This window comes from Notothenia rossii (assembly GCF_949606895.1).
Source record: "Notothenia rossii genome assembly, chromosome: 10".
Taxonomy (NCBI): domain Eukaryota; kingdom Metazoa; phylum Chordata; class Actinopteri; order Perciformes; family Nototheniidae; genus Notothenia; species Notothenia rossii.
The window spans coordinates 49306649-49328905 of record NC_136908.1 but is presented as its reverse complement, the minus strand read 5'-3'; the positions used below and the strand labels follow the sequence as shown (position 1 = coordinate 49328905).

Genomic DNA, 22257 nt, shown 5'->3' with positions numbered 1-22257 from the left:
ATTTTTACCTGTTTGAGTATCAAATAACTTTCTTTTTTTTTTTAAAGTATCTAAGCCAATAAGTCATAATGAAGTAGCACAAAATATAAAAAAATTAAGTACATCAAAGTGCACTTGAACAAATGACAAAAACACCAGGATAACTGAAACCACATTTTATTTCAATCAGATGAGTCACTGAGCTGATTTTCCAGATATGTAGTTCACTGCTGCTGACATCAGAGATAATACACGTGACCGTTATGGCACGTGCATTGTCTGAGGCTATGTTTACATTCTGCTTTATTTAACATCAGATGCATCAGTCACCGGCTCACTGTCACAATAATACAATCAAAATAAGTTACACAACATGCTGAGGGGTCTGAATTTCAGACAGTAGCGAGCCTGTTGAGTCCCACAGAGACACACACACAGGTGGCTATGAACGCTGTAGCACCACGAACATGTTGCTCCAACAATCATTTACATTTGTACCACATTTTAAACCATATTATCCCATTCATTCTCATTATAAATCCTTAGATTAGGGTGTGAAACATTTAAAAAACAACAGGAAAGAAACAAAAACGTTCAACAAGCAGGAATGAACAAAGGCACTTCAAGTTTTCATATTTTTTACCGACACAATTATTTGATTCCCCTTCTATATACCTTTTCCTTCATTTTTTTTTATTTTTAAATGAAGCCATAGCGCTAAAAGCCAAACATATCCAGAGCTGCAAGTACCAAGCTTTTCATCAGGCGACAATTTCTTTATTCTATTTATTGTTTTGTCTTTAAAAAAAAAGAAAGGGAAAAATGCCCCTCATGATTTCTCGGCAGCCAAGATGACTTCAGATGTCTATTTTTGTTTGAACAATGATGGAAAACCTGATTATAAAGAAACATTCGATGATAAAAATTCATATTTAAGAAGAACATGTTTGGCATATTGCCTTGAAAAAGTGACTCAAATGAGCAATCAATTAGGAAAATAGTGACATTAATCAGTGTGAGTTTGAAACACAGAAGTTTGTGGATATTGTGGTAGAACGTGCTTGCTGCATACACACCTGCATACACACCCACAGACACACACACACAGAGCCCTGACCAGCTGCTGTCAAATGCTTCACACTTTAACAGCACATGAATCACAGGGTGGTGAGGGCAGGACATGAGGAGGGGGGTGCAGTGTGGAGGGAGTGTTCTGTGTTTGTTTGTGTTTGTGTTTTACAAAAGTCTCAAATGCCCCCCAGTGGAGGAAAAGAAGAATTGTACGCTTCTTCTTTCTGGCTGTGACTCCTTTTACCGGACAGCCCCTTCCATCATCTTATGAAAAAATGTTTCATCACAATCTCACACGAGTCTCTATCCTCTGTCCGTGCTGATGCAACACAAGCAGGCGGGATTTCAGACTCCTGTTTCCACCCGGTCCGAATCCTCTCCACTGAGCAGGAGAGAAAGGGTGGAGGTGGTTGAAGTGCAGAAAGAAGAGGAGAGGGAAGTCTTCCTCGCTCTCACACCCGCTCAGGGTTGCTGTCCTTGTTCACTCTGCGTCTCGGGAACAGCTTCCGCTTTAGAAGAATCAGCTGCAGGGAGGGGGGAGCGGAGGAAATTACATAATGAGAAACAACATGCAACTAGGGAGACATCAAAACTGTCTGTTAGCAAGAGGATGACTGGCAGGGAGTTGACCACTCTCCTATACGTCCATTCAATATGGAGCTACTGTAGAGCTAGCAGCGCGGATTTATGTATGTTTACTGCAAATGTGTATATTCCGTATATTTTGCATGTATAAATATATGATACTTCTATGTTAGATCTATGTAAATCATTATTATTTTGGTGTATTTTTATTTTCTACTTAAAGGTAGGGTAGGTAAGAATGTAGAAGTGCAGCTCGAGTGCGCTAGAATTGGAAATTACGAGGCCGAAAAAAATCTGCCACTTCCTTCAGACTTCCTTACAGAGCCCCTCCTCCAACACACACGACACGAACGTGCACATGACCAATGAGGGCACAAGATAAGTTTGTGGACAGATGGAAGGTTGACAGGCAGGTAGGCCATCCAGTTACTTTAGCCAGGCTAAAATGATTGGTCGTGCTTTTTACAACACCACGGCTTCCACAGATGAATTTTTTTTAATGTATTTATTGTCAAAGCATTTAATGTATTCATTTCTATCGGGATGTTAAGAGCATTCCATGGAATATAACAAAAAGTGTTTCTGAAGTAAATTACCTACCCTACCTTTAAAATGTGTATTTTATTTGTACCTCCTCTTTTTGTGTTTTTATCTATAAATGTATGTGTTTTTGTGTGTGTGTGTGTGTGTGTGTGTGTGTGTGTGTGTGTGTGTGTGTGTGTGTGTGTGTGTGTGTGTGTGTGTGTGTGTGTGTGTGTGTGTGTGTGTGCTCCTATCTGAGAACACAAGTCCCAAGGGTTGCTGTAGGGAATATTCTCCAAAGGTCACTGCACTTAATAACCTTTCTTTATGTTCGCTGAGGAGAAACTGGAAACCTTTGGATTAAGGGAAGCGCCTCAGAACAACGCTATGTCCAACCTGTGTGGAATAGTATTAGCTAAACATTTCCTGACATTTGATTGAATGCCTTTCAAATGCCAAACTGGATTAATTTGACAGAAGAGATGCCCAAGCACAGAATCCAGGTTATAAATTCATTGCTATAACGTCCTTTGAATGTTCTTCCAGCTTATCTGGCAACAAAGGTTAAAGTAAATACAATACTGTCTGATCCAAGTCAACAAAGACTGCTTGCCGTCTTTCCTTTCTGTGAAGTCAGGTCCTGGCTCAGCCGCTCATACTAACACGACACCTGAGACGGATGCTTCTCCGAGTGGAACTTCGGTAGTGAAGGTCTGAATCATAGCTCAAGCGTGAATCATGGAAAGGGATCGGTGTGAGCGAATGTCTGCATATCAGAATGTGTATACAAACTGTGTGTGGTACGAGGTGGGGACACCGACCTGTTCGGCAAAGAAGGACATGATGGTGAAGACGACGAGCGTCACAAGGACACAGTGAGTCCAGAACTTCAGCTTGTCTCGATACACTCGCCTGGCAAAACACACAATTCAGTTAGTTTTGGTTAGCTGCTGGTACAGATGCTGAAATAAAATGTCTGTAGCCTATATTAAGGGCTAGCTGTGCTGTGATACAACAGGAAGGACTCTTGAAGTATGCAGGGGGCAGCAGGGCAACAGGGTGACAAGGTGACATCACCAAACGCCATCTGCCAGTTACTTTACTAACTCAAAGAGAGAAGGGGAGGCGGGGGAGTCAGCTGTGTGATGATCTTGCAAGTATCTTACAGTTAGCGGCTGATCTGAGGCAGCCCGTTCTAATTTTAAAGCTTCAATGTGAGACTGGCATTCTGAAGCTGAAGCCCCCTAGGCACAGGAGCAGGGTCCCTGACAAAAACCCCTCTGAAGGATTCTTCCCCCCCCCTCCCCCCGCTCCAACCTGGTGACAGCACCAAATTCTTAACTGAGGCTGTTAGGGAAAAAAGAGCTTGATAAATTACAGGCTGTGTGTATCGTCTTATAGTAATACTGTACAGTAAAATGAACCTCTACTCATCTACACTTATGAACTAAAATAGGACAATAACAATAATATTGAAAATAGCATTGAAATGTTTATGTTTAAATAGAATAAAAACTAGATCAAATTTAATATAAAAACAAATAACCTTTTCCTTCTCAAGCTCTATTATGTTGTTTGTAGTTGTCTATTGTTTATTTGAATTACATTTCTGTATTAAACTTTCTATGTAATATTCAAATGTTCTTAGATACTGAATTTTGGGTTTTCATTAGCTGTGAGCCGTAATCATCAAGATTAAAACAAATAAACGCTGGAAAAAATGTACTTTGTGTGTAATAAATGTATATATTATACAAGTTTCATTTTAAATTGAATTACTGAAATTAATTTACTTTTCCACGATATTCTAATTTATTGAGATGGACCTGTCAAACAAAAGCCATATTTAGTAATATTAGTAAGTTATGCAAGGTTATGGACTATTAATTGATTAGTCAAAAAAGCCAAGTAGAAGACACATTTCAATTTGAACCTGATGATGTTAAATTAAAAGTAAATCCATGGTGTGATAAACATAACTGTTTTAAAATGACATAGTTATTCATCTAATATTTGCAAAGGCTTTCCCCTCTAAACCACACATTCCGTAGATGTACAATTGATCAATATTTTCTCTAAACTTTATCTCCTACCAGTCCTGGAGCTCGTCCATATGCAGGAATCTGTTGCGGTACTCTCTGGGCAGTTCAAACTGGGACGGCAGTGGGAACATGGACTCATAGAAGTCTCTCAGCACAGCTTTCACCGTGGAAGCGTCCTTATGGCTGTGGTCGATGTTATCGTTCAGACAGATGAACTTCCTGTTTGGGATTAATGAAAATACTGTTAAAACAGCTCAACAGCCAACCGAAAGGTGAATTGTGGTTGCTTAAGAGAGAAAAATGAATTAATGTATTTATGTTTTGTACTACTTTTAAGGAAAAATAATCTAGAGTGTTTCCCACCTTGGATTCTTCCTAATGTCATCTAACTGGCCGACAACATGGGACACATTAGTCCGCACCATCTTGAAAGCAATCTCCTCCTCCCCCATGATCTCAAACCTGTCGACACAGAACACGTTAGCAGCAGTAGGAGTGAGGCTAAGCAAGGAGAATATCTGAATTGTATTCATTGTGAAAAAAAGGTGCTTAAAGATGACACCTGTACTTATTTTGGTCTCTGAAGGCTTTGTGGATGCGTTCTGTGATGGGCTTGCAGTGCAGGACGAGGCCTTTGGTGACGGAAGGCTAGGGATTAAAAAAAAAACATCAGTCAGACAACAGAGTCAAATGTTATAAATTTGTATCTATCAACATTATAACATAGCACATATTTTCCGTATATCGTGTAACACTACAAGAAGTGCACATTTAATGGGTTTAAGTGTTAGGAAACATGCTATAAAACAGTTTTTTCCAAGCAGTTGCCTTCCGTAGTGGCTCACCATGGTGGGATCATAGTAGGCCTCCTGAGTGGGGTTTACCAGGTGGAGCTGGGTCAGGTTAGTGGGGAGAGTCTTAGAGCAGTTTATCAGCATCTGCTCCAGGCCTGTCAGGTCCTAAATACAACAAGGAAACATTACACACTTCAAAAATACAAGAATTCCTGCAAACAGTTTAATGTGAAAGAGAGAAGATAAGTCAAAGGCAGGACGGACCTGCAGGCTGAGGGGCAGCTCGTGGATCCTCGTGGCCAGAGTTCGAATCTCTCGGTCGGACAGCACGCCGGAGTGGTCGGTGTCTATTTCGTCAAACACATCAGACACGTTGAGCTGCTGCTGAGCACTCATCAGGAAGTAGAAGTAGGAAAAGGCGAACTGCATGTCCTCTGAGTGACGAACGCTATGGCCTGAGGTCTTGGCAAACTCCTCCGGGAATCTGAAGAAAAATGTATGTTACCTTTTCAGACAGGGTTATCATCCAACTGAGACTAAAACAAAAAAAGTTAATGTTAAATATTCTGGTAAAATGTAGAATAATTAATTGAAACAATATTGCCTCATTAAAAATAAATAAACAAACATGAATAATTACAGTTTATTTGTATGGATATGGTGAGCAAAGTGACTAGAAGGCAACCACACACTTATAAAAAGAAACACACTTTATAAAGTCAGGCAACACTAACCAGGCTTCGTGTGATTCTGTTTATTTGCACCTTACTTTGACCATCCGTTCACTGTTATTGATCATTGTGGAGAGCAGGCAGACGTTTTGTTTTGTATTATAGCAGCTATTGGATGGAATCAATACATGGGCTGCACAGGTTGTCGTTTCCGACTATCACAAGTAGAATCATAATGAAAGATACGCCGGTAAAATGTGCCTGTAGAATATAGGATAGGATAGCAACCTTTGGTTGCTATGCTAACATCACCCATTTTATACCAGAGACACTTTAATAAGAGCGTTGTGATGCCAAACAGCGTCAATTCAGACTGACACACATACTTAAAGGGAATTGTGGATATGTATCAGCTGCTTGTGTGAAAGTCAGACAGTGAATACTTTAGAGGCCGCTCTAAAGTATTAGCTAACCCGGAGCTAACGGAAGAATAAACTCCCGTGGAAGAGCAGCCAGCACTGCAGCGGTCGGTAAATACAGCTGAAACGCATTAATAAACAATGAACCACGGCGCTCTGGAGAAAAGTATAAGCTTGGAGGAGTCGTTATTTTATTTAATCTGTCTTCGTGTGATTAAAAGCAACACGATCATCGACCCGACGCAGTCCCTCGTTGTTGTTGTTGTTGTTGTTGTTGTTGTTGTTGTTGTTGTTGTGAGCGCCGTTGGGGAGCAAATCAGCGATGTAAACGGTGACGTCATGACGCAGCAGCGGCTGCACCAGTCGGGCTCTGGGCGGTGTGAACAGAGCGGGAGCAGAAAAGGGAAACCGGAGCTGAACCAGAAAAAACTCTAGCTCGGAGCTAGAAAGGGAAAAGCGCTGGTGTGAAAGCCGCATGAGAGATATTTGGTGAAAAATAACACATTAGGCGCTTTCACACCGTTGTACTTTTCCCACTTTAGTTCCGATATAGTTTGGAAATGTCACGTTCACACCAAAAAACTCCGGAACTAAAATTAGTTCATGAGAACCTTTTTACCCCCTTTTCCGTCCCTGCTAGAGAGCATGGACTTTCGTGGGAGAAAAAGGTTCCTATGTCTGATTGGCTTGGTGGAATGCAAACCACGCCCCGTAAAACTCCCAAAAAGTTTTGTGAAGGATTTTATTATCCTCGCATTAGCATTATTAGCATTAGCATTAGCCCAGCGCACAAACGCAGAGAGACTAACTTATGGGAACAAAAAAGAAAAAACATGGGAGCGGTGGAGGCGTTCTGGCGATTTACTCGGAAGGCTTCAGTAGAAGCTGCTGGGAGTCCCAGCAGCTTCTACTGAATCCAGTCCCCAACTCCGGGGACTTCCGGCCGGGGACTTCGGGTGGCAGTGTACGCCGTGAAGTTGTTTGCGGCCTGCCAATAAACCTAAAGCAGAAAAAGAAGAAGTGATGACAGCGGCTTCATTTGCCTAATCCTCCCTCAGGGATTTATTCCGGTGTGAACGCGATCTGTACTTAGTTCATGAGAACTAAAGAGTTCTCATGAACTAAGTTCTGATGAAACTTTGTGGGAAAAGTACTGCGGTGTGAAAGCGCCTAATGGTGCTCTAGGAAGAGATCCAGGTGATAAGGTGGGGGGGGGTTACCTTGGTTGGTTATTGGCTAATGGTCACACAAGCCAAAAAAATCGTTATGAAATCATAAAGTGGCCAAAATCTGATCAGCTCATTTCAGACAGGCTTTTATATAAATGGATCAGGACAAAAAGAGAGAATCTTTTTTCCTGAAACTTTCAGAATTTCTTTACACAGAGGGTTAGTGTTTATGTATAAAAGACATGAAAAAGAGGATTTTGCATAATAGGTGACCTTTAAAAACAAAGGTCCGTCACACTCACGTGTCCTGCAGCTCCTGCATGATGAGACGGTCGATCATGTGAGGCATGTGGGCGGGGACTTTGCGGGAGGTGAATCCGAACTGGCCGTTGAGCAGCTTGTTGACGTAGCGCAGCGAGTTGGCAAAAGTGTCCTGCAGCCGGCGGCCAGCGGCACCTCCGTCGGCCTCATACGACAATTCTCTCTGCAGACGCTCCTCTTCCTGTGGAGTCAAAACAGAGAGATTCATGTTTGAAGAAATATAAAATGATTAATTAGAAAAGTGGAAGTTGTCGGCCATGTTTACCTCCAGCAATTTCTGGAAGTACTTCCTCCTCTCCCAGGGCAGGAAGCCTCTGTCTGCGTGGATGTAGTGCTGGAGTCTCCTCCCCACTGGAGCTCCACCTGCAGCGTTCCCAGGCTCTCTCTGACTCTCCGTGCTCTTGGGTTTGGAAATTCTGCTCAGCAGTTTGGAAGTCTTGGGCCTCTCGATCGCAGCATTCAGATTGTAATGTTTGGGATTTTCAAAGTCTTTTTCCTGCTTATCATCAATATCGACTATGATTAGAGGAGTGACCGGTTTTACCGGCATAGCCACATCTTTCCTTATCATTTCTTCGTTTGGGTTTGGATTTTCCTGCATGATATTTCCTGCTTTATCTTCCACGGGTGGTTTTCCTTCTGAATGCTCTCCCTCCAAGTCTTTATAAGGCTTTCTCTGGAGCTTGGCTGCTCCCTCATTATGGGGTTGTGAATCAATGACTTGCTTCTTTTCAGTCATGTAGGATTTTAGAAGTTCAGCCTTTGTAAAGTTATAACCCTTCATAGTCATGTCCCCGATCAGGAGCTTCTCGTCCAGCTTCTGCAGCTCCCTCTGTATATCTGAAGGTAGAAGTGACTCATTCAGTGAAGGCACTTGTATTGCAGCCTGAAGTTCACCAGGCTGCCTTTTCAGGATCTTAGGACCCTGTTTGTCCTCGGGAATATCTAAGAACGGGACGGGAGGCTCCGGTGTTGGGGTCGGCTTCGGATCTTTGTCGGCATCTTTGCTCGCAGCTGTGGACACGTTGACCTGAGGTGCCTCGCGGGTGTCCACGGCTACACTGAAGCTCATTACGAACTCTGTGTCATCGTCCTTCTGGAGAGTGAGATTGTACTGGATCTGGGTGGCGTTGTGACCCGGGTAGAGCAGCAGGTGAATGGTCTTCCACTTGTTGGCGACGGAGGTGTGGCGAAGCGCCGGGTTGTCGCTGGCGTGGGCCTCGGAGACTCTGCGGGCCAGTCGGTCAAAGCTGAAGTACGGCCTGGTCTCACCGACAGGGAGGGTGTACAAGCTCTGATTCCTCAGCAGGGTCACATGACGCAGCTCGCCAAAGTGCTCTACATCAGAAATTAATACATGTTAAAGGCTAGATTTTTGAAATAGGCCAACTAAAAATAGCCTGAATTAGAATACCTTTATTAGTCCCACAGAGGGGACATTTACATTGTTACAGCAGAAAAGAGCCAAAGAAAGCTTAATGTTACCTAAGAAGCATGCATAAAAAAGTATTAAAGATAACAAAATTATACTTTAAAAAAGTTACACAATTTACAAAATACACATCCAGTAACAGTTCTGAGGATTTAGCAGCCGGGTATATATTGCACAGTTATTAACGGCATATATACACTCAGCCCAAAGCCCATTGTTTCCACTGAAGACATTCATATTTTCAAAGGAGTTACTGTTATTAGTTTAGTAGTTATTATTCATATTGTAACTACAGTTGACTTTGAGTGTCCATGTTCATTGTCATTAAGGAAAATGTCACCCACTTTAACTTTGTTTCTAATGAATGTGTTTTTAATGTATTTATGGACAACACAGTAGGTCTAAAGCACATAGGAATTAGCTTTAGTAGGCTTTGGATTAGCATCCAACACTTGTTGGAGGGATTTGTCAACAACAAGAACATTTAGAATATCACCAGACACATTAAGTTATTGTTGTAAAGAAACTATGTCTGGAAAATATAAACATATTTTGGATTATGAAGGCATTTTGAGGGATCAAAACACTAGAAAAGCACTGTATAAATGCCCCGTGTAAACTCACCTTGGCCACAGTCCCCCACATCGAACCCACAGGAGAGAACGTTGCAGGCCTGGTCACAGAACTTGTCTGCGAGCCAGGAGTTGGCACAGCCTTGATTGCAGTATGACGTCCCCCCAAGACCTCCGAGACCTCCTGCAAACTGCCACACCTGTCCACCAGCTCCACCCGCCCCCCCACCGATCCCGGCCGCAAACCGGCTGCTCCCTGCTGCACCTGTCCGATAAAAAGGCACAACATATTAGACATGAATAAAAGATGTAAGCTTATTAAAACAGTGAGAGTTGATGTCTTTACCGAGGCAGTCTCCTCCATCCCAGTCACAGGCAGAGTTGTTGCAGGCTTTGTCGCAGTAGCCATCTTTGATCCAAGATCCTGGGCAGCCCTCAGCACAGTTGGGGACAGGCCAAGTGAGATACACCTGCAGGGAGGGGAGGAAAGAAATTATTAGAGGCCAGTTGAGAGAAAAGCAACATGACTTGCACAAAAAAGTACAAACATATATTTCTAAATGAACAGACGAGCCCTTTGTTTTGTTAAATTCATACCTTTTGTCCTTTCGAGTGGCTGTAGAAGTCGTCCGGCCAGACGTCTTTGCCAAACATCACATCATCATTAAGGTAAATGAACTTCTGGGAGAGCCCTGGGATGCGGTGGATGTGTGTCTCTATGGCAGGAGAGCTGAAAGTGGGAAGGTGGCTGTGGTTCTGGAAGATATCCTGGATGTCAAAGAATAAAACATTTATATTTTAGTTAGTTATTTTTTCAAAATGACATATCTGTAATTGTTTTGGTAGACTTCTATTTGGTTTTTAATACGTTACAAAGGGTTAAGCTGACCACCCGTTCCTGTTTAAGGGTCAGGGTGGGAGAATCTGGGGCTTAAATTGTACCTGATGTGTGACAACTGTAACTCTGAGGCTATCCAGATTGAGCCAGGAGGGAATCTGCCCGTTAGTGACGATGAAGATGTGTCGCACCCAGGGGGCGTGTTTCTCCACAGAGCGCAGTGAATAGCGGAGCTCCTCGTTGTCCTCAAACCGGCTGGCAGAAACATCTTCATCCTGTTTGGACTGAGGAGGAAAAACAATGAATCCTTTGCCTGTATCTCAGGGGACAATACTGCTCATGATGAACAGCTATCAGGGTGTTAGAGAGGAGCAGTCGTACCTGTGAGATGGCAGTGAGGTCCCAGAACAGGTAGCCAGGGCTGATGGTTAACTCTATACCATCCAGGGTCAGGTTCTTTTTAGCCTGCTGGGTCAGATCAGTGAAATCCTGTGGGGTTTTCAGGTGGAGCAGGGCGATGCTGGCCTCAGAGTACAACTCGAACTAATGGACGCATAAACAAAAACAGTAAGGTGTTAAAAGCTTGATAAAGTACTCCAGTGTTTGATATTGGATTTAATACTTAGTATCTTTCAAGATCCTTTTGAATACCGGTACTGGACGTTTTTACTAACACTTATTGTACCCAGAGAAGGAGTCATACTTTGGTGATCATTTCGTTTTTGCGAGAAGGGGTGGGATTAAATAAGTGTAAACTTCTTCCCACCACTTTTCGGATGTGTAATTGAGTCGATTATTTTTTATACATACCCTGGTAATTTAGAATCATTAATATTTTTGTAGATCAATTTGACACCGATTAATTTTGTATTGTATAATAATTCTCATGTTACATTTTTGTATTATTGTTTCACACATTCAAAATAAATCAAATCAAATAAAAAAATCCTCAGATATTTTATATTCTGCCATCATTATGCAAAATAATTTTACCAATTAGATTTGTAATTGACCAGATAATCACAACAAATAATGCCCTTCCCATCAACTTTACTCTAGCTAAAGTAACTTTAGCAAAACATCAACATTTCTGCATTGTCATTGTGAGCATGTTAGCATTTAGCTCAAGGACCAAGGTACAGTTAAAGGGCTGCCAGCATGGCTGTAGATTCTTAGACCCATTATCAGTTTACAATACAGAAGAATAACACACTCTTATGTTTCAGCAAAGACACTCCTCTGACAAACGAGAACTTCAAAATAATAATCTAGACTGAGTTTGTAACAGACTTCCTTGATATTGGTTAAAAAATTCCAAAGCCAAGTTCTTAGAGATGAGGTTTCTATGTTAAATCACAGGATCGCCATTTAAAAGGTAGGGTAGGTATGTAAGAATGGAGAAACCAGCTCGAGTGCGCTAGAATTTGAAAGTATACAACCAAAAACAATCTGCCCCTTCCTTCAGACTTCCTTACAGAGCCCCTCCTCCAACACACACTAACGCGCACATGACCAATGAGGGCACGAGATAAGTTTGTGCACGAGATGGAAGGCTGACAGGCAGGTAGGCCATCCAGTTATCTGCCGCGGGCCGAGGCAGATAATTGGACTTGCTTTTTACAGCGCCACGGCTTCCAAAGATGAAATATTTGTATGTATTTCTTGTCAAAGCATTCAATTTATTCATTGCTATCGAGATGTTAAGAGCATTCCATGGAATATAACAAAAAGTGTTTCTGAAGTGAATTACCTACCCTACCTTTAAGTGACAAATCACCATAGTCAAGCACAGGTAAAAAGGTCACAGTGACTAGCCTTTTCCTGGCCTCAAGCGAGAAACAGGACTTGTGAATTACCTACCCTACCTTTAAGTGACAAATCACCCCATGCACAAATAGTTTAGCCACAGTGCAGCCATGATTATGACCACTCATGGAGGCGGGAATGTTTACTAGAAGTCTGGGAATGAAAACTACAAGATTGACGGTTGACCTTTGACCCTGCACTTACAGAGGTAAAATCATAAAATCAAAGCAACTATTAAGATTGTGTGGCGGCACAGAACAACAAGCGTCTGTGTGTGTGTGTGTGTGTGTGTGTGTGTGTGTGTGTGTGTGTGTGTGTGTGTGTGTGTGTGTGTGTGTGTGTGTGTGTGTGTGTGTGTGTGTGTGTGTGTGTGTGTGTGTGTGTGTGTGTGTGTGTGTGTGTGTGTGTGTGTAGAGGTGAGATTGGAAAATTCTGTGATGTCATCTCATCCATGGGGGTCGAATGGGGTTGATTTTAGGAGAGTTATGTGAGGCATCGAATGACACATGTGAGGGAGAGTGCCGGGGGAGAAACCCCCCGGCACGGCCCATTTCAAACTATTTGTCTCGCCTGTTAAACTCTAATCTTCCCAGGAAAAAGACTCACCCCGTCTCACTCCATCATCAAACACCGAATCCAAAAGTCTGACATGAACTCGACTCTTTTGTTTTTCTCTGCTCCTGTTTTTAGGTGAGGAGGATTAGCTGTGTCTTATGAACCCGGTGGGGAGCAGCCAGACGCGGATCACATTGCTGTCTTTATTATAGCCGTCTTTATAGTCCTGATAATGCTCTAACACACGCACGCAAAGAGGAGGTGTGTGTTGGCCTAACACTGGCACATGCCTGCCTGCCTGCAAGTGTAGGCTATTTTTTTATACACACGACACGTTATTACCAAATTGGTCAGAATGAATATTACAACTGAAATCATTTTGGTGGATTTACTTTTTTCTAGACTGATGAATTAACCAAAAGAAAGGATTTTGGCTCTGTAGATACAGCTAAATGAAAATGGAAACTATTTGACTATTGAAAAAAAGAGTGAATATGTTTGTAGAACCTAACTGAAACTGAAATAAAAAGAAAAATAATTGTGATTAGCATGTTCTCACATTAATTGTTCTAAATCAAGGCTCAAGATACGGCCTCAGAGCCATTTTTATATGACCCAAAACATGTTTAGAATACTTTTTTTTGTTAATTAACATGTCCTGTGTGAGGCTTACTCTTGCAATATTATAAACTGATCACTGCTGAGAATGTAATTAGTTTAGGGTAAAACTAATTAACGTCGTAGTGAGTGATCTTTTTAGCAGGTGGGTTGAGATGCTAAATCTGAGCTGAAGCACATCATCCTGCATCACGTGTCGGGTGGAGAAGCCACGACCAGTCCCAACATTACAAAGGTGACAGATAGAGGGAACTGAAGCAAAAATATATAGGTCTTTGCATAATGTACCAAATATTGTCAATGTAATGACATGACGTGTAAACTTTGGTTGTTCCAAGTTGATTATCCAATGCCTTGAATATAAATAAATATTCTAGAAAGTCAGTGATTCCAGCTTTTGAGATGTCTATACAGAGTGTAAATAGCCTGCATTTTTGCACTTAAGCATGCATATAAATGTTTCAATAGAGTTTTCCCTACACTTAAAATATGCATTGCCCACCTTCAAGAACACTTTAGCATTTTAAAACCTTTTCAAATATTTTTAAACTTTGCATTTTATTCTTAATACTTGGTCTGTAATTCTTAGTTTTACTCCTAATCCAAATATTATTTTAGCCCATTTTCATCAGTCAATGTTTATATAGCGCTTAAAAAAACATAGCTTATCTCAAGACGCTATTCATCAACTCTTTAAATTTGTATGAGAAAAAAGACCTTAGGATGTTGCTTCACGGTGGAGATGAGACCCCGTGTGGACAACAGTAAACACATACAAATACACGCTAATGCAAACACATCAGCACGGCAGGCGCGTACACAAACACTCGGGCGGATGATCGGGGTTGTGGGGCAGCTTTCATCACCATGGCACTCGATCTAACACCGGCTATAAATAACGGCCGTCCCTCACTGCTGAACCTCTCCATCCACACCATGCACATCATCCCTCTTTCAGAGAATCAGCCTGGCGTCACCAGGAGACACTTTGAAACCCAAACTGTGTATTGTGGGGTGGCCAGTGTACCTAGAATCCTTCCAGCCTTAAAACAAACACAAACTTTCCATCCCGGAGTTTGTTTGGCTTCACATGAACTAGCATCGTCTCTACTCTGTACCACACTGCCTTCACGTAACCTATTGCCATTATAAAACATGACAACTGGACTCCAAACAGGTAATGCTGGCCGCAGCAGAAGAAGGTCAGTAAAGTCCTTGTGACCTTTCGGTGTGCTGGCTGGCGCCGCGCCACTCCAAACAGTTGTTCTAATGTTAACCCCCGCACCGCCAGCTAAGGTTACAGCCCGAATGCCGCTGGGTATTATCACACGACCCACCAGGCTGCATTGCAACCGACAAACCTGGAGACAAATGCTGCAGTAAAGGGACAACTGGGTGTGGTGACGATATGTAGGTTAAACACTGTTAACCTACATATCATCACATATGAAGACACAGTGAGTCTGACTCCCCTGAGCTGCTCCTTTGTTCCAACAAACAGTTGTATATGGTTGACTACCATCAGCATTACTAGAGTATTATTATGTACAGTGCATTATTGTATATTAATTGCAGATAAAAGGTATCTGCAGGTTCTTGTTGGAATTTTTTTATTAAATGCCATTAGGTCCATTTAAAAAACAAAAAAAACATACAAAAAAAAAAAAAAAAATGTGTTGATTTTATTTGATTTAAAATTGTATTTAATTATATCCGTTTTAAGATTACAAAAGATGAATTAAGCAGTATATCAATAAGCTGTGGACCTTTAGAATTTGATAATTTTGCTAATAATAATTTTATTAGATATTGCTGATGACTGTTATTCTTTTTTTAAATGGAAAAATATTCCCATTTGAGAAGCGAGAACAAATTACTTTTAAAATTGATTATTTCACCTCTAAAACACATTATTTCAGTTTTTTTAGCTTAGTGCAATTAATTTTAAGGGCTTTTCATGAGTCCACTGAGTGAAAATATGTTGTATAGGTATTCTGTTTTACATTTAGAAACTACAAAGGCAGTTACAAAATATGTTATCTAATCGGTCAATTCATTCTTATCAGCCATGTGAGTGTATTAATGGAAGACGGGACGAACAGTTGACTCACGGCCGTCCTGACTGTCTGCTGCTGTGACAGGGTCACATGCACTGTTTTGTTTTCTTTGATTATTTCAGAGTAATCCAAGCTCGTTACTGGCATTCCTCCCTCTCAAAATATAAAGCAGACTTCTTATTAGAGAAAATTATTAGATACACAAGCCGCCGAGCTAAACAGAGGCTCTTTATCCACATCCCAACGTAACCGTTTAAAATAGAAAAAGCCCATATTTAGCATGACAGTGCAACCTCCTCTCCAAGGAGAATTTGACATTTGTCTTTAACACTTTCCTAAATGATGCTGCCGCTGAGATGTACAAGAATATCTTATTATGTGCTTGCACAAAAACCTTCAGCTCTGTCATAAGACACTGTGTGAGTGACATCTGGTGGCAAAGTCCAGTTATGTTAAACTTGTTTTTTACCACAAACTTAAAAAACGCCTTTTACAAATAGTGCACATTCTCTGCATCAAATGAGTAATATATTTCTTAAAAGAAAGATAAAAGTAATGCATGTGCACTGTACATCCATCAAGTGTGCAACAATGCCACCTGCTGTTGAAACTGAAATATCCATTTAAACAGACATCTCACAAAAGTGGATTTTTTAAATGTTCTTCCTCAGCTTGAATTTCGGAGGAAAACACAATAAATGTGATCTTTAATTTGTTAATATTTCAACAAGAAAAAACCTAAGAAATGTCTTAGAAGAAGAAAAATGTACAACTTTCCCAAATAGACAATGGTGATGTTAAGAAACAAAGAAGTAGTGTTCAGAATCCCTTCTGCTGTGTTTTACAACATGTATCATTAAAATACCTATCATAAAAGGTGGCTTGAGTATAAAAGGATGGGCCACATTTAGAAGGCTACGAGGTTATTTGAATGTGTCAGGTGTTCCAACTAAATCAGGTTAATATAATAATCAAATCAGCTGACAAGTTAGTAAGTATTAAATGTAAGCAATAAGTGTTTTACCTGATTGATTTTAGTGGTGATGACAGAGGGCAGTTTGACTCTCAGCTGCTCCGTTTCCTTAAAGGTTGCTGGGAAGCCGCTCAAGTACGCCAGAGACTGCATGCGGATCAGACCAGGAGCCTCTTTATCTGTTGTCTGCAAAACACACAACAAAGACAGTTGTATTTATTTCTTTAGTTCCGGGATCTTACTCTTATCTATAAAAGGTAGTTCTGGACATAAGGGAGGACCCTTATCTATAAAGGTAGTTCTGCACATAAGGGGGGACCTTACCCCCTTGATACAATTTAAATATGCATTTCACAGTAAATATAACGGTGATGAACTCACCAGGTAACATCTGGACACGGAGAATTTCTGGACTTCTTTAGATACATCTTTGTAGGCTTTATCAGCTGAAAAAAAAATGAACATATTAAAATCTTCATTTACATAAGACAAGAAATCTTATGCCCCTCTTAAGATTTAAAAAAAAAGTTTTTTTTAAGTTATGTTCTTAATATCAGACCTTTTAGATCATTAACACAGTTAAACATTACTAACAGGGTTCAATACTAAGCAGCAGATTGTGTATTATATATAAAAGGCCAGCCATGAGAATATTTACAGACGTTTATGTCTGAGTTCACACGTTCCCCTCTATTGATCTTTGAAGCTGCTGCTGTAACTTATAATATAGATTTCTCTCCCCACCGCTGCAGCATTCTCATGTTACCCATTAACCACACTGCAAATAACATATTTTGCATACATTTTCATATCTCAATGATAATCTGCTTGCTCGTTTCAGCTATTACGTCACTCTGTGGTTTTATGGTTTTCCCTGGAGAAAAATGTATGGAGTATTTACCTACCAGATTTTACCCTTATTTTTGCATAGTGTACTTATTCTAAACATTTGCTTCTGAATTTGTTTGTGTGTTTTTACCGTCGGCCTGCGAATGGAAGACAGCCACAGACACGGTGGTGGACGGATTGAAGGGTGTGTTCATCAGCAGCAGCTCTTTGGCAGTGGAGAAGGAGGGAGAGAGCGACGGCAGCTCTTTGAGAGTGATGTTGGCAGGCAGAGCGGGGTCCAGGGCCAGCATTGGCGCTATGATGCAGTGGGACAGCAGGCATTCTGGCTTTACACTAAACACACAAAGACATCATACTTTATGTCATGCATCTTTAATCAGTGCTTTCACTCAGACGACCCCCTCCTCTGACTCTGTGGTTTTGCACCAATAAATGTTCAAACTGCATACGTGTGAAATTAGTCAAGTTCACACGTTCAGCAAACAGCTTCCTTTGTGGAAATGTTGCATCGAGCCCCTCTCTGTGTCTGCGGTTTTAACTCACTGGGGTTATCATTTTGACAAAAGAGAATACGGAGAAGATGAGAGAGATAGGGCCCCTTGTTAACTCGTTGATGGTGAACACAGGAAATCCCTATCTTTGACTTGTATCTCCATTGTGGTTCAGCTTAAAGATTAACATTATTAACAAAGTTAAGTCCTGGCAAAATGTAAGTAAGAATCTTCCACTTAGATATCTTAGAAGAATGCTGCATGACAATAAATCTTCATTATTAACGATGCTGGCCCTCTTTTGTCCCCATCAAATAGCTGATATTCCACCAGTTTACACTTTCTGGTGGTTTAAAAGCCCGCCCCCAAACTTCCTGTTTCAACATCAAATTCTAAAAGATGCTGTTCCATTGTGCCCATAATGGTCATTTGTCATTCGTGTTGCAACTGGAAAATGACATCTAAAATAATAAATGTTCATAGGTTGTAAAGAGAAGATTACATTATGCTGTATAGTTGTACCTAAAAAAGTGAAAAAGATGTACAACAAGACAATATAGATTGTGTACCTTTTAGAAAGTGGTGGCCATCCCTTTTATATCCGATGCCTTATATGGGGGGAATTGTGTGATTCAATGAGTATGAATTTCTTATGGAAATGTTGGGTTGGGGATTTAGTCAGAGTAAACCAACATCAGATATTTCATCAACATAGATTATGTAGGAACAGTCCTGGAATAAATCCTACCTTCATTAAGTTCAATAATTTACGCACGTTTCTGGAGGATATAGTTTGTGTTGCTGTTATACTGTATTGCATTATAAAAGAGAAATACTCACAATTAAGTCTATATAAATCAAAATTACAATGCAATATGACAAACTAGGATAGAGCATTTAACCCCTCTAACTTTAGGACACACACTATCTTCAGTCTCACCTCTCTTTTGGCACTTCAGTTGTCTCACTGGCATTTTTCCCCAAACGTTCCCTGTGTGCAAGGAAACAGAGACTTCATATCATTTTCATCCCACACAACATGAAGTAGCAACATTTTCAGCATTGTATCATTCACAAAGGTCTGTAGACGTCAATACCAAAGAATAACTACACAATTTGAACATGCTGAGAGAAGAAGAAAAGTTTATAGACTAATGAAACCGCAACTTTCTCCTCTGAGTTTTTTTTACCTTTGATCTCAGATCCTCTCTTCCTCTGGGGCAATGTCTGAACAAGCCAATCAGAGTGAAAATGATAATGCTACAGCTCAGCTTGCATGCTAATTCTGACTGTGTTCAGGTTTAAACTAAAAGCACTGGAGTCTCTTTGCACAATATGCTGTAGGACAAGACTTTCTGCAGGAAAAAAATGGCTTAAATATGATTGAAGGCATGAGTTACACCCACATTTATTCTAACTAACCATCAAGCTTGACTGAAACGCTACATTAGCACAAACAATGGAGTCACAGCTTACCTCAGTGCCCTTTGTTCCTCCTCCAGTTGCTCTTTGACCGTCTTCAGTTCTTTCAGCAGAGCCACGTCTGTACCGTTCACCCATGTGTAAACTACATCAATAGGCATGGGCAGACAGAGCCTGCAAAAAGAAACACTCATATCACTCAAGACAGTCCTCACACTGCAAAGCCTTGTCCCCGATTCCCTCCCCAGCGAGCCTGATCTAGATTTGCTCATGCATGGTTACTCCTCGCTCTTGTTCTTTCAGATTTCTCTCAAGGGAAGGATAAAAACAGTCTTGAGTAGGAAGGATTTTGCAGGAAGGGGACACACTTTTTCATACAACATTTATTAATATGCTAAGAGTTTGACTTCCTCTACAAAGAAGACTTTGCACTATAGCCAGCTGTTTGCATTATGCATTCTTCTAAATGAAGGCGTGACACAATTGTGAAATTCATGCATTTCTTTTGTTTTGATGTGTTCAAGACACCCCTCTTTAGGAGCATGAATAATTAGTATAATCACCTGCTTTGGAACGATTTGCCACCCACATTGTCTCTGTAGGAGTCAAAGAGCACATGATACTGGTCCCGACTCCACTCGACCACCACCTGTATGGAGAGGAGGGGACGCAAAATGATACATTAGATATATGTATTATCAAGTCTATGGATAAAACCCTCTAGGGATAAGCAGTTGCTAATGTTGCTTCCGCCCAAATATCACACAGCAAAGGCACACCAAACCACACTAAAAAAAACGGACGGACTCATTATCTGCGAAGGTAGACACCATGTACTATAAGGCTTTCTTAATATTTACATTTAAATAATAGTTCAATTGAAGACTATATAACACACTTGTAGTGGCAATTTCTTATATTACCTTATATGCTCAAACCAAATGCTTCTAAAAGCATTGTCTAACACTACTGTACCATTTCTCCATATTTGCTGTTTCCTCTGCATACTCTAATGAGGGTTATTATTCTCAAGCGCTTCAAGGCCACAGGGCTGATTTGGCAGACTATGTTGATTCTCCTCTTCACACAGTTTGAACTTCCATGTTCTGATAACTGTTATACTTTCTATAGCTCAAGGACACAGGTGTCTAATAGCGATATGAGACATCCGTGTGAAAGCAGATTTCTGAGGCGTTCCGCCATGCTACACAAAACTTTGTCTGCCCGCCCTATCTTGTGTATAAGCTTTGCTATGTTGTGACTATTGCGCACACTCTAAGCAGACTATCCTATACTCTGTGAGACCTGTACCATTCGAAGCTTCAAATAAATAACCAACAAGACAACGCTGCTTGCTTTCACCAGTTTATTATTGATTACTCTCATTGTACATCTTTACAGTATTGACGAGTTTAAAATATCTACGACACACTACAGCAAGAACGTATACTCATATTACAAATTCTTTAAAATATGTGTGTTATATATTCTCAAATGATCCTTAACAAAAATGATTTAACATACAACGTCGTGAACTGTCAGTAAGCAAACCATAGGAATCAATGTTTCAAGACGTGTGAGACTTTCCTCTGAATGCGTACAAATTGGGTGATTTATAATCATGCCGAAGTAGCATGAACACCTCAAAGATTCACAAAACCCGTGAATGAAAGATAAAAAGCTAAGTAGCTTTTCTAACGAGCTACACAACTTTAAACAGCAGAGTTTTTTTAATGGAATCTGGTCCGTCGTTGTGTAAGTACAACCAAATCAGGTAACAGCTGTCAAGAAAATAGCGTTATCTTAACAAAACTGACTGCCAGTGAGTGACTGGAGTTAAGAAAATAGAAGAAGCTCACCTCTCCAAACTGAAAGGCGGACACTATCATGAGGACTATCCCCCCAAAGCAGAGGTAGAGCCCATACCGATGGGACAGGCAGGTGTAGGTCTGCCGCTGCAACAGCTTGAGCACCGAATTGACGACTACCATGGTTCTCTTTGGCAAAGCATGCCGCTGCATTCATTCAAAAAGGCAGGTTTCACGCACTACACAAAGAAAGTAAACATCACAGGCGACCCATTTGTCAGCTGACCACCAGCCAGACCATGAGCCAGACTGCATGACACATGACAACGATACATTTCAGTTTTCTTCGGCGGTGGGGACGCTGCTGCGGCCCGGCTGCTTCTCCTCATCGCCCTCTGCTGGAGAGGAGCCGGGCTCATGGTGCCTTCAGGGTCAACCACCCCTTTCTGATTAAACATCCAGCAGACATGAAGATAATGAAGGTTTAAAGAGAACGATGGAGACCCATTATCATAAATTAAAAGTCGTGTTTTGGTTCTCCTGAAGAATGTTAGTCAAATATTGTATTTCATTTCACCCCTTTTGTCCTTTACCAAAACTTGAGAAAAGTGTAAAGCTCTTTAGCTGCTAGCTATCTGTTGTTTACATAAGTTAGCGAAGTAGCTTAATCTTTTTATTTTTTTTTTTGTTTTTTTTTGCATTTCTGATATCAAAAAGCATGATTCCTATATATTTTTTTATAATACTTAACAAATTGTGCAGGAGTTCCGAGCACTGACACAATTCATACATGTATTCATAAGAATGTTTACGGGGTACATAGAATTAAAGTTGGCAGATGCTATTTGCACCAGGGTTTCTATAGCCACAAAGAGCCATTGGCTCACTACATTGATCCTGAATTGTCCATTTCCTATCAAATGTATTGGCCTATATTTTTGTTTTACTTAGGCTACTTTATACAAGCAAATCAATGTAATTATACTTCTTAAAAATCATCCTTTTTAGTTACATACCAATCCTATTTTCTCAAAATAAGAAAGCTATTAAAACTAGAGCCTATATTGCAACATACACACACCTTTTGAAATATACAAATCTTTGCATAACTTTTAGAAATTAATTTTTAATTACCCGTTCCTTAGAATCTTGTAAAATAAAAGTGAAAAGAAACTAAATCTTCTGGAACCAGTTGACAAAATGATAAATCCACGTCAATTTGGATTTTAACTCCTTGCAGGGATGTTAATGAGGAATAATTAA

At 40.7% G+C, this 22257-nt stretch overlaps 1 protein-coding gene across 2 annotated transcripts; it reads right to left on the bottom strand.

Annotated features, from left to right (window-relative positions):
• Nucleotides 1–140: 140 nt before the first annotated feature.
• On the bottom strand, nucleotides 141–21350 carry gnptab (N-acetylglucosamine-1-phosphate transferase subunits alpha and beta). 2 transcript variants are annotated; one of them, XM_079655176.1, is made up of 21 exons: nucleotides 21046–21350; nucleotides 19750–19835; nucleotides 19241–19360; nucleotides 18705–18755; nucleotides 17404–17606; nucleotides 16806–16870; nucleotides 16476–16610; nucleotides 10797–10958; nucleotides 10520–10699; nucleotides 10175–10345; nucleotides 9924–10047; nucleotides 9630–9842; nucleotides 7839–8911; nucleotides 7555–7754; nucleotides 5258–5477; nucleotides 5045–5158; nucleotides 4762–4847; nucleotides 4563–4661; nucleotides 4251–4418; nucleotides 2979–3069; nucleotides 141–1574 (listed from the first exon to the last, which is right to left on the bottom strand). In XM_079655176.1, exons 1-21 carry the CDS (start codon nucleotides 21205–21207, stop codon nucleotides 1503–1505), a joined length of 3795 nt encoding a protein of 1264 aa, XP_079511302.1. In that variant the 5' UTR covers nucleotides 21208–21350; the 3' UTR covers nucleotides 141–1502. The 2 variants fall into 2 exon arrangements, with proteins under 2 accessions (XP_079511302.1, XP_079511303.1); XM_079655177.1 differs by having other exon boundaries at nucleotides 4768–4847.
• Nucleotides 21351–22257: the final 907 nt, after the last annotated feature.